Source organism: Vigna angularis, chromosome 10 (assembly GCF_016808095.1).
Source record: "Vigna angularis cultivar LongXiaoDou No.4 chromosome 10, ASM1680809v1, whole genome shotgun sequence".
Taxonomy (NCBI): domain Eukaryota; kingdom Viridiplantae; phylum Streptophyta; class Magnoliopsida; order Fabales; family Fabaceae; genus Vigna; species Vigna angularis.
Window position 1 is genome coordinate 29,407,810 of NC_068979.1, and position 11,534 is coordinate 29,419,343.

At 33.2% G+C, this 11,534-nt stretch overlaps 1 protein-coding gene across 1 annotated transcript; it reads left to right on the top strand.

The window, feature by feature from the left end:
• The first annotated feature begins 4,006 nt into the window (after positions 1-4,006).
• Positions 4,007-11,214, top strand: LOC108335810 (probable RNA-dependent RNA polymerase 1). Its single transcript, XM_017571981.2, has 5 exons — positions 4,007-4,091; positions 5,423-5,970; positions 6,421-8,309; positions 9,440-9,590; positions 10,123-11,214. Exons 2-5 carry the CDS (start codon positions 5,449-5,451, stop codon positions 10,954-10,956), a joined length of 3,396 nt encoding a protein of 1,131 aa, XP_017427470.1. The 5' UTR covers positions 4,007-4,091; positions 5,423-5,448; the 3' UTR covers positions 10,957-11,214.
• The last annotated feature ends 320 nt before the right edge of the window (positions 11,215-11,534 follow it).

Below are 11,534 nucleotides of genomic sequence, written 5' to 3' on the forward strand. Positions count from 1 at the left end.
AGTCTTTAACGTTTAATTCTTAATTGATTTTTATATTTTAATAAAATATTTTAATTAAGATTTGTTATAATTGTGTTTATTTAGCATGAGATACAAAATCATGTTAAAAATAGTATTTTTAGTTACATAATTTTTTTTAGATATTTTGAGGTGTGTCAATGTATCTATTAAGTTGAACTCATTCAGGTGTGGAAATAAATTGGGTAAAGTGTCATGACACCTTAAAGATAAATCTAAGAATATCAAATAATCTAAGACCACAATAAGTCAATCCAAGCATAACATGAAAAAACAAAGAAATTTGGCTAAGCCAAGACTGAGAGAACAAGCAACAAAAATTGGATCTTGCAATTTTCTCTATTTTTTCTACTAAAAAGGCTTTGATAATTGATAAGTGTTTATGAATAAAGATAATTTGGAGAAAATATATCTTAAAGATATTTTATTTGATATTGTTAAATAATTATCTTATTTAACTATATCAAAAAATAATATTTGCCAAACTTTTTTAATCTAGCAAATATCTTTTCAAATATTTGTAGATCTTCACAACAAACAAATAAATTTTAAAGATATTGGATTATTTAGAAGATAATTGAAAGATATTTCATTATCATAAGTAACTTAATAGTGTAATTATGAAAACTTTTATGCACCAAACAAGCAACAAAGATCAAAGCTAACAACAACCTACACTAAGGGAATCTCACGCAAAAAAATTGCTCTCAGTAGAGACTTCCAATTGAAGATCTGAACGATCAAAATAAAGAACCATGAGTCTAGGACTAGCTGTCAAAATTTTAGCTCGATCACATGGTTAATGAAGTAAGAGAATCTTAATTTTTGTGAGATAACTCAGGATTGAAAATAGGGTGTCGTTTGAGTGAAAATATTGTTGCTTGGGTGATAATTGTTTCACTTGAACGATAATTTACTCGCTTGAGTGAGAATTTGATGGAAACTAGATTAAGTTCAAAATGGTATTTCCATTTGAGTAAGAATTTGACAAAGACACACCAAAATTACAATCATATATCAATTTCAACTTAGACTTATATATATACAACTTAATTCAACTATAAAAAAATTATGCAAAGATACCAATTTCACATTATAACAATATTGAGCTTAAAAAAAATCAATTTGCAAAAGAGTTATAACTTTCCTTAACCTCAAAATATCTATATCTTATAGCTCAACTTTTTCTAAATGGGGATGAATCTATCTTTTCTAGATACTGTGTTTGAAAAAATTAATTGGTCTTTGACACTCCAACTATTCAGAAGCCCAATTAATTTCTAAAACAGACAAAGAGATAAGGTGAATTTAAGAAAACAAAATGGAAGAAGTATGATTTACACTGTGGAGGACAAAAGGGGAAATGAGAAAGAACACGGTAATTTTCAATCTCCTTCCCTTCTATTATATTTATTATTTTATTATTATTTTTCTTTTACTATTCCCTCTGTGAATGCATTGCATAAAAAATAACATAAAAACATTGATGGACAAACAAAATTATGGGTCCACTTTGGAAATTTGATATAAAAGGACACTATAAGAAAAGTGAGTGTTAAAAAATAAGGTAAAGAAATAAAAAAGTTGAGTGATGAGAGTTCAAATTAAAATTTAGGTTTAATAGGTTTGGAAGTCCTTGTATTTGCGGGTTAGTTTCAATTGGGTCTTTTAATTTTAGAAAGTGATCAATTGAGTCCTTATTTTGATAAAATTGAATCAATAATGTCTTTGTCGTTAATATTAGTAAACGACATTAACTTTCTAGCGAGGTGGCATGATGAGGTGGCTTTTAATTAGCACGTGACACGATGTGTGGAAATCTTCTCCCCTTCCCCTTCCTCTTTCCCGAAACCTTCTCCCATTTCCTTTCCCCTTCCCCTTCCCCACCAACTCCAACCTCACCTTCTCCGATCTTTGGGAAACTTTCTTCTTGTCCTCCCACACCCACGCCATCTCCCTATCGCCGCTGCGCCCCTCCTCCGCCCCCTTCCCCTATACTTTTCCCGATTCTCTATTTTTCCCTCCTTCGACTCTGCTTCAGCAACCTCACACCCTCTCTGTCTTCACCATATTCACCTGTTTGTTTTCTTCTATGTTTCTTTCCCTCTTCTTTTCACGTGCTCTTCTCACTCCTTGTCCCTTTCTGCTTCTTCTTTCGCGGTTTCTTCTTTCCTTCTTTAATCCATTTGGATTCTCCAAAATCGAAGACCTTCATGTCTTTAGGGGAGTAAATTCATTGTCTTTCTTTGTTGGGTAATGTAAAATTCACTGGAACTGTTATGGATGCCCCAAGTGGCTTTTCTCAAAGAGGGGACTCAAATTCCAAGCTTTCAAACTCAAATTCCCTCATTGATTTGAAAGTGGGTCGATTTGCTAACCATGGAGATGCCATTGATGCGAGGTTTTCCAAAGTTTTGTCTTCTTTTGAGTCATCAACGCCTCCCAAGAGAGTGAGAGTTTAGGGAATTCACACATCGTGCCACGTGATAATTAAAAGCCACCTCAGCATGCCACTTTGCTAAAAAATTAACACTGTTTACTAAGATTAACGGCAAAGATATTATTGATTCAATTTTATCAAATCAAGGAGTCAATTAATCACTTCCAAAATTGGAAAACCCAATTGAAACTAACCCATAAATATAAAGACTTTAGAACCTATTAAACCTAAAATTTACTATAGTTTCAGATTGCATGATCTATTTTTAGAAGCATAATTTTAGAAGATTAATTAGTTCTCAATTTATCATTACCAAAATTAATTTATTAATTACTTATTATACCATAAAAAAGGTATTACATATTGCTGGATACTTTCTCCCAAAACGAATCTGATTGCTTTACTTTATTCTTTTGTAAGTCAACACTCAAGTCCCTTAATCCATACTTAAGCAACAAGCTGTTCTACTTGATTTGTGGAGAGAAAGGAAAAGTAAAACAATCAAACCAACCCAAGAATCTGAAGTAGCTTTCTTTAAGATAAGTTAATTTAATTTTTTTTACCTTGTGAAATAATTCATTTTAATTTATTGTTTTGATGCACATGGTTTTTTCAAGTACTAAATTTTTTAATAACTTATTTTTATTTTTATTTTATATTTATTTCAACTTCAATTTATTGTCATTTTAGTTTTTTTTCAATGTATTTAAATATTTCTGTAACATTTGCTTATGTTTTTTGTTTTAATACATAAATTTTTAGTTGTATGAATCAATAATTTTTTAACTTATCAATTAGCAAAATTATTCATAAATTTTAGTTTAATTAAATTTTAAGCCTTTATAAATTTAAATTCTTTTAAACAAATCTCTATTAAGTAGTTACTTTTCATTTTACAACAAAATATTTTATATTAATTTTAAAATCTTACCTTTCTTAACACATAGAAACAAGATTACATCATAAAATAACATCACTTTCTTCTGTTAATGAAAAAGTTAAAGAACGGAATCATTTGAAAAATATAAATATTTTAAGTATTCAATACATTTGAAAAATTTAATATAAATTAAGAGCCTTAAAACTTAATTAAATTTATATTTTATATTCATTAATTTTTATTTTTTTTAGTGTAAATTATTTTTATTTTTTATTACTTTTATAGTTTTTTTCACGTCTAATCAATCACCTAGGTGAATAATATAATTGAATTTTCAAATGAAGGAATAATTGATGCAGAAAAAGTTAACAACTGCTTGGAGAAGAAGGAGTCATCCTGATTGGTCAATGAAAAAGAAAACTGTACAGTAATGATGTACGGAATCAGTACTTTAATGTGTATTTTATTATTATTGGATTATTCAACAATTAAATGAATATTCTATTTTGGAAAGAGATGGGTATCTGGTGCGGTAAGCTACAATGAAGTCCTTGCAAATTAACCGTTGTGATTTTTATGTCTTTTGGACTACCTAAAATCCACACCGTTACAGTGTCCTACCATTCATAAATTCCAAAAGTTTATTTTAAGAAAATCTATATAAATTCCTTTACTCACTACACTTCATGGCTTGACTTCGGTCTTTTCTCATTCTCAGTCTGTATAGTTGATGCCTTCAGTCTTCAATATTGGGTAAGTTTCAGATTCTTCATTCTTTTTGTGGGTATGTTCTTGATCACTTGATAATGCTTACTCAATCCCAAAGTCTTTATCTTGTCATTGATAGTAAGTTATGTTCTCATGGTTTCATGACTGAAGTGTGGGGATGTGCATTGCACACCGAGAATGTCTTGATGGTTGTGAATACTTTTGTTGTTGTTTATTTCTTTCTTTGTTTTCGCTTATTGGGTCATCTTCCGAGATATGTTTGATGGTAAGGTTTTATTTACCTGTTTTTTTTTCTTAGTTTAAGCAAAATGGAGAACAACATATTTATTGGATTTTGTACCAAAATATTATAGCTGTTCTGATGGTGTTCCAAGAGGTCGAGACAGTTTTTCTGATACAACTTAATGGGTTTTATGTCTAGCCATTACTTTCATGGGTTTTTCTTTCTTTCTTAGTTTTTAAGGTGATATATTTTTTCTGAAAGAAAATGTCATAAGTGATGCCGTGAGAAAATAAGAGAAAAATGTAAAGAAAATTGCGTGAAAAGAAAATGAAAGAAAAACTATCAGTTTCTTGGTTCTGTGTTTCTGTTCTGAATTTTCTGCGTATCGTTATATCAATGTCCTGGATTGTGTTACTGAACATGGCTGGACTATATGAACTCTTTGCATATTTAAGAATCAAAGCGAAAGAGTTCAGTTACTTTTTAGGAAACTCAGTGACCTCAAGAATGCAATATGGTATCTATAGGGACTTCATTTTGTTTCTAAAACTTTTGCTGCTTGGAAAATAAATTGCAGTTTCGAAAGACATCACTTTACATTGTATGACATCATACATATGTTTTCCTGACTATGGTTTGACTGTAAGGGTTTTTGCATATTTAAGTTACATTCTTAACGTTCTGTGTAAGGAGGATACATTTTGAACCTCCACTTTCCTTCTGAGGTATGCTGGATTTTAATGTTAGTCATTAGTTTGGAACTCTTTCTTCAGTTTGTATCTGCAAGAATATTTGGATAATCACATGCAATAAAGAACTGAACGTGTGAAAACATGTTGTTTCTCAACTAGGCCTACACTGAACTTATGTTTAGTCATTCAGAGAAACTTCAGTCATAAGGAAGTCATTAAGTTGTTGCAGATGTAGAGGTCATAAATTTAACAAATTGTGTGTATATATGCATTAAATATATAATGTCATGTATATGTACTTGAATAACATTCAGAAACTTTCACTGCTTTATTCATTAGAAATCTGTGAATCTCCTTGTTAATCCAAATAGATATCTTTTAATTACTCGGTGTGACATTGCTGTTTCATATTCTAAATTTTTTCTTGTTCTTCTGTCCAGGTAAGGCAAAAGAGTTTGCATTTAGGATGGGTAAAACAATTGAGTTGTATGGATTTCCTATTCCTGTTACAGCGGCTCAAGTGAAGATATTTGTAGAGAATTTTACTGGTGAAGGAACTATCCAAAAATTGAAGGTAAGACATGGCAAAGGTCGGGTTCCAAGAGCATTCGCTATTATTCAATTCACCACAGAAGAATTTGCTACATCTATGATGTCGAGGGCTAATAACGTTTCAAGAGCATTGCGGTATGGAACCGCTTATTTAAAAGCTCGGGTAATGGAAAGAGATATTGAAAAGATAAGTGAGAATGTGACTAGTTTGGAAGGTGTGAAACTGTATTTTGGCTGTCAGATCTCTAAAGGAAGATTTGCTGTTTTGGAGAGAATGCAGAATGTCAGTTTAAGTTTTGGGAGTGGAAAGAGAAAGGTGGAGTTGAAATTTTCACGTGACTTTGTGCAATACAAACTTCAGCTTTCATACGAGAACATTTGGAAGGTTGAGCTGCTTCGACCACGGGATAAAACTGCACGTTATCTCCTTGTTCAGGTAGTCAAATTTATTTTTTATTAGCTTAAGACAAATTTGATTTCTTAGTGAACTTATTGATGGGTATGTTAAAAAAATAATGCTACTGTGAATTGGAGTAGAATCATGACAAATACATTGCTTGGGTTTTGAATCCAGGGATCTGCAATTGGAGTATGGAATTATTAACTTGTTAGTTTTGCTTGCTAAAGCACTAGTTAAATCCTTCGCATGCCATAGCATCTTGGTCAACGAGAACTCATTTAACAAAAATAAGAAACATAACAACAGAGCACAAAACATGTGAAATGAGGAGGACATGTAGCTATTTATTGCATTAGATTTTACTTAAAGCTAACTACTTCAACTCTCATTATGAATAGTTTCAATTTCTATGATTCTCTTTGTATTTAGCTAGTATTGCTGTGATTGACAAATGCTGAATCTTATTCATTTTGCTTCAATTGCTAGTTACTTGGTGCTCCCCGGATATTTGAGAACGACCCATTTACGTGCACTGATGAATATGACAATATGTTTGAGGATCCTTTGTACAACTACCACAAAGATGTCCCTGATGAGCAATGGGCAAGAACAACAGATTTCACTACGGGTTGTTGTATTGGGCAGTCCTCAGCCATATGTCTGGAGCTTCCTAGTGGCCAGAATTTGCCAAATTTCAAGGATATCTTTGCTTATTACGAGCAAAGTGAGGGGCAATACACATTACAGGCAGGAGTTCCCTTTTCTCAAAATGGGAGTCTTGTCCCCATTGTTGCTCCTCGAGGTGTTGAAATACCATTTGACATCTTGTTCAAAGTCAATTCATTGGTTCAGCACGTATGTCTAACTGGACCTGCACTCGATGATGACTTCTATCGCATGGTTGATCCGCGCAGAATTCCCCTTGATTTTATTGAAAATGCCTTGGAAAAAATGTACTACTCTAAGGAATTCTGTTATGATCCCACAAAGTGGTTGACTGAACAGTACAAAAGGTACCTTCAATCAAATTCAAAGAATGGTCCTCGGTCCCCTGCAATATCTTTGGATGCAGGGTTGGTGTATGTTCGCAGGGTTCAGATCACACCTTGCAAAGTTTACTTTTGTGGTCCAGAGATTAACGTCTCAAATCGTGTTCTCCGTCATTTCCATGAACATTTAGATAACTTTATACGTGTTTCATTTGTCGATGAGGAGTTGGATAAACTGTTTTCAACTGATCTATCATCACGTGCACAGAACAAGAAAACTGACTTGTACACGAGAATTCTTGACATCCTTAAAAATGGTATAATTATTGGCAATAAGAAGTTTGAATTTCTAGCATTTTCATCAAGTCAGTTGCGGGAAAACTCTCTATGGATGTTTGCTCCTACAGGGACTGGATGCACTGCCGAATACATACGGAAATGGATGGGAGATTTTAGCCAGATTAGGAATATTGCAAAATATTCTGCTAGGCTGGGACAATCTTTTGGTTCATCTACTGAAACTCTAAGCGTCCCTAGGCATGAAATTGGAATTATTCCGGATGTTAAGAGGACTTCTGGTGGAAAGGAATATGTCTTCTCTGATGGTATTGGGAAAATTTCTCTTGAATTTGCAAAGAAAGTGGCTAAAAAATGTGGCTATGATTGCACCCCATCTGCCTTTCAGATTCGTTACGGTGGTTACAAAGGAGTTGTAGCTGTTGATCCAACATCACATTATAATTTATCACTGAGGAATAGCATGCAGAAGTATGATTCAGATAACACGAAGTTAGATGTTTTGGGTCGTAGTAAGTTTCAGCCGTGTTATCTGAATCGACAGTTAATTACTCTGTTATCCACTCTTGGCATCAGGGATGATGTTTTTGAGAAAAAACAAAGAGAAGCTGTGGATCAACTGAACACTATACTAACAGATTCATTGAAGGCACAGGAAGTTCTGGACTTGATGTCTTCTGGGGAGATCACCAATGTTCTGAAGGAGATGCTCATTTGTGGCTACAAGCCTAATGAGGAACCATTCCTTTCAATGATGCTTCAAATATTTAGGGCGTCAAAACTGTTGGAATTAAGACTCAAGTCCAGGATCTTTATTCCGAAAGGAAGAGCAATGATGGGATGTCTAGATGAAACTTGTACCTTGGAATATGGTCAAGTATTTGTGCAGTTTTCTAGCAATAGGCTGCAGAATCTATCTGATGATACTGATTCCTATGATTTGCCAAAAAGTTATATGGTTAATGGTAAGGTGGTAGTAGCAAAAAACCCTTGCTTGCACCCTGGTGATGTGCGTGTTTTACAAGCTGTGGATGTGCCAGCTTTGTACCACATGGTGGACTGTGTAGTTTTCCCACAAAAAGGAAGAAGGTAATAGCTTAAATATTTCTATTTCTATTAGTTTTCAACACTATCTTATGGATTGATTTAACATTTAAAGATTGTGTACAACAAAGATTTTACAGTCTCTAAAATTCAAATAAATGAGAGTGGTGGAATAATGTTATCGTGGCTTTTATGTTTATTATGCGTGTTAAAAAATGTTTGTGTTTTTTGAGAATCTTGGGTTGGAACTCAGAATCTACTGGAATTAAAGGGACCAAGGGAATGAGTAGAAATAAAAGATAACCCTTTTACATTAAAACACTTGCAACTCAAAACAGAGAAGATATATTTAGGAGTGCTTGATGCACCTCCAAATTTCATGTTACATTTAAAAGATGTAGAAAGCAACAAGCTACACTTTAGAGAGCTAAAACTGGTTGGAACACACTCACACACAACTTACACACAGCTCACACACAGCTCATTATTCTAACAAAAACTTTCCTCTAACTATCCACCAACATTTATCTCTCAAATGTTGCATGTGTATAGAAAGGAAAAAGGAGGGTAGCCATCAAGTTGCTTAGTAATACATGAATTTTCAGCATAGGCTTTCAGTAACAAATATTTATTTTCACATTGGATGGTTGGGGGTTGCTCAGTATGTATTGAAAATCATTCTAAATAAATATAAATTTCATGTTGTTTGCTCTGCTATATTTGAAGTTGTTGCATTATTTTATTCTATTTTTCTTGGGTAGGTGTCAATTTTGTTTTTCATAGAGCATTGCTATTGCTATACTATATAGTTGGCGGATCCTTTTTGTACTGCTAGGCCGTTGGAGTTTACTTGTTTCTTGAAATAATCTTGCAGTCATTTTAGTTTTGCTCTTTTTTTCTGTTTGTTGTTACTTGAGCAACCATGAGTATGAAATCGTATTGCAAGTACATATTATCCGTTAATGTATGTTCTGCCTTCTGCACTGGGCATTGACTTGTTCTGAGAGTTTTGTTCAGCATGTACCTAATGCTTATTTCAAGATTTTGTCTTTCATAATCTGTCTAGATTTCTGCTGTAAATTGAAATGGTAACATTTTGGGTAGGTAAGTGTTTTATAATTTCCTTTTAACTGTGGTGTATTGATACCACTCTGATAACTGATTTTTAATATTAGACCTCATCCAAATGAATGTTCGGGAAGTGATCTAGATGGAGATATCTACTTTGTTTGTTGGGACCCTGAGTTGATTCCTTCCCGCCAAATCCCACCAATGGACTATACTCCTTCCCCAACTACAGAGCTGCATAGATGTGTGACAATTGAGGTATCATTCTCAAAGCTTGACATCCATAGGCAATTTTTTATGTAATCTTAGCATTTTTTTCGTATTACAACCGTTACCTTGATAGAATAGATTATGTGGTTGCTTAATAACACCATTACATTTACATCTGGTTATGACAAACTTATTTTTTAAGTTGCATTGCTTGTCTTTTTGTACCCCCATTTTTTCAGTGACCATTTACATTTTTGTCTCTAAAATTTCACCCTTTGTTTTGTAGCTATCATCATTGTTTAGTATTTTTACTCGTGTCCTATAGTTAAAAAATATTTGTCCCCTTAATTCTATAGGTTTTTAGGGACTACCAAAATTGTGGTGAAAATTTTGTTTTTAGTTTTAGTGTAAAATTTTGATTGGAGAATTTTCTTGTTAAGCTAAAATTTTTGTACATTTCATGACTCATGATCCTCCCTCATCTTCTCCATCTCCTCTTTATATTCCTTTTTTCTTGTATTCGTTTTGTCCAGCAGCATAAAATTGTGTATAGAAGTTTGTGACTGTTTTCTTTGTGCAGGATATTCAAGAGTACTTTACCAATTACATTGTGAATGACAGTCTGGGAATAATTGCCAATGCACACACTGTCTATGCTGACAGACAACCAGGAAAAGCCATGTCTGAAGAATGTCTTAAGCTTGCAACGCTGTTTTCAACAGCAGTCGACTTTCCAAAAACTGGTGTTCCAGCTGTTATTCCTCGTGAACTGTATGTCAAAGAATATCCTGACTTCATGGAGAAGTTTGACAAAGTCACCTATATATCGCCTAATGTAATAGGAAAGCTCTATAGGGAAGTTATGAAAACAATTTCATCAAGTGATGGTGGCTCTGTTTCATCCTTCACCCTAGAGGTCGCGAGAAGGTCTTATGACGCTGACATGGAAGTTGATGGCTTCATGGATTATGTTGATGATGCTTTCTATTACAAAACCAATTATGACTACAAGTTGGGAAATCTCATGGACTACTACGGCATCAAAACTGAAGCTGAAATCCTCAGCGGTAATATCATGAAACTGTCAAAATCCTTCAACAAAAGGAGGGATGCAGAATCAATCAATATGGCTGTGAGGTCCCTAAGGAAAGAGGCCCGGTCTTGGTTCAATGAGGGTAGCAATGGTGTGGATTCTGGAAGTGGTGATGATGCATATGCAAAAGCTTCTGCTTGGTACCATGTTACTTATCATCCTAGTTACTTGGGTTTGTACAACGAAGGAATGAAGAGGGATCATTATCTGAGTTTCCCATGGTGTGTTTACCCTCAGCTTCTCCAAATCAAGAAGGAGAAAGTCTCCAACAGAATGTACTCTTCGGCATACAGATTGAGTGGGTTGCATTTGAATGGATAACTCTGGACTCTGCATTCCCTGTTTTCTACTTTGATTTCTGGGGCACCGATTACAACTATGAGTGTTTGTTTCATGGAATAGATATAGATATTGCGTAAGTATGAAGGACTTCCTTTGTGTAAATGTGGCTTTTAATGATTTCGTTGCAGCATCCTACGTTAATCTTACACTTATGTTAGTTGTAGAAAGAGTTATGAGAAGCGTTACTTACTAAGGAGAAAAAGAAAAGAAAAACTCTCGACGAAAACTTTTGCGTAATATCAGCTTCACTTTTTGGAGCATTTAGCAAGCCAAATAGGAAAATGGGTAAATAAATATTAATAAATATTACTTTTAGAAAAATTACAATCTTGATATAAAAATTTTAATTATTTTAATTTTATTTGAACTTTGTGTAATTGAACTAATCTTTATATATTTATGAATTATTCTTGTAAATATCCATACATGTTATTTTAATTTTCTTTTATATATACCAACTTTTATTCTTTTTTAATTACATTATCTATAGTTAGATATTTTTATTTTTAATACGATAAAAAACATTACTTAATACAACAATTTTAATTTTGTTAATA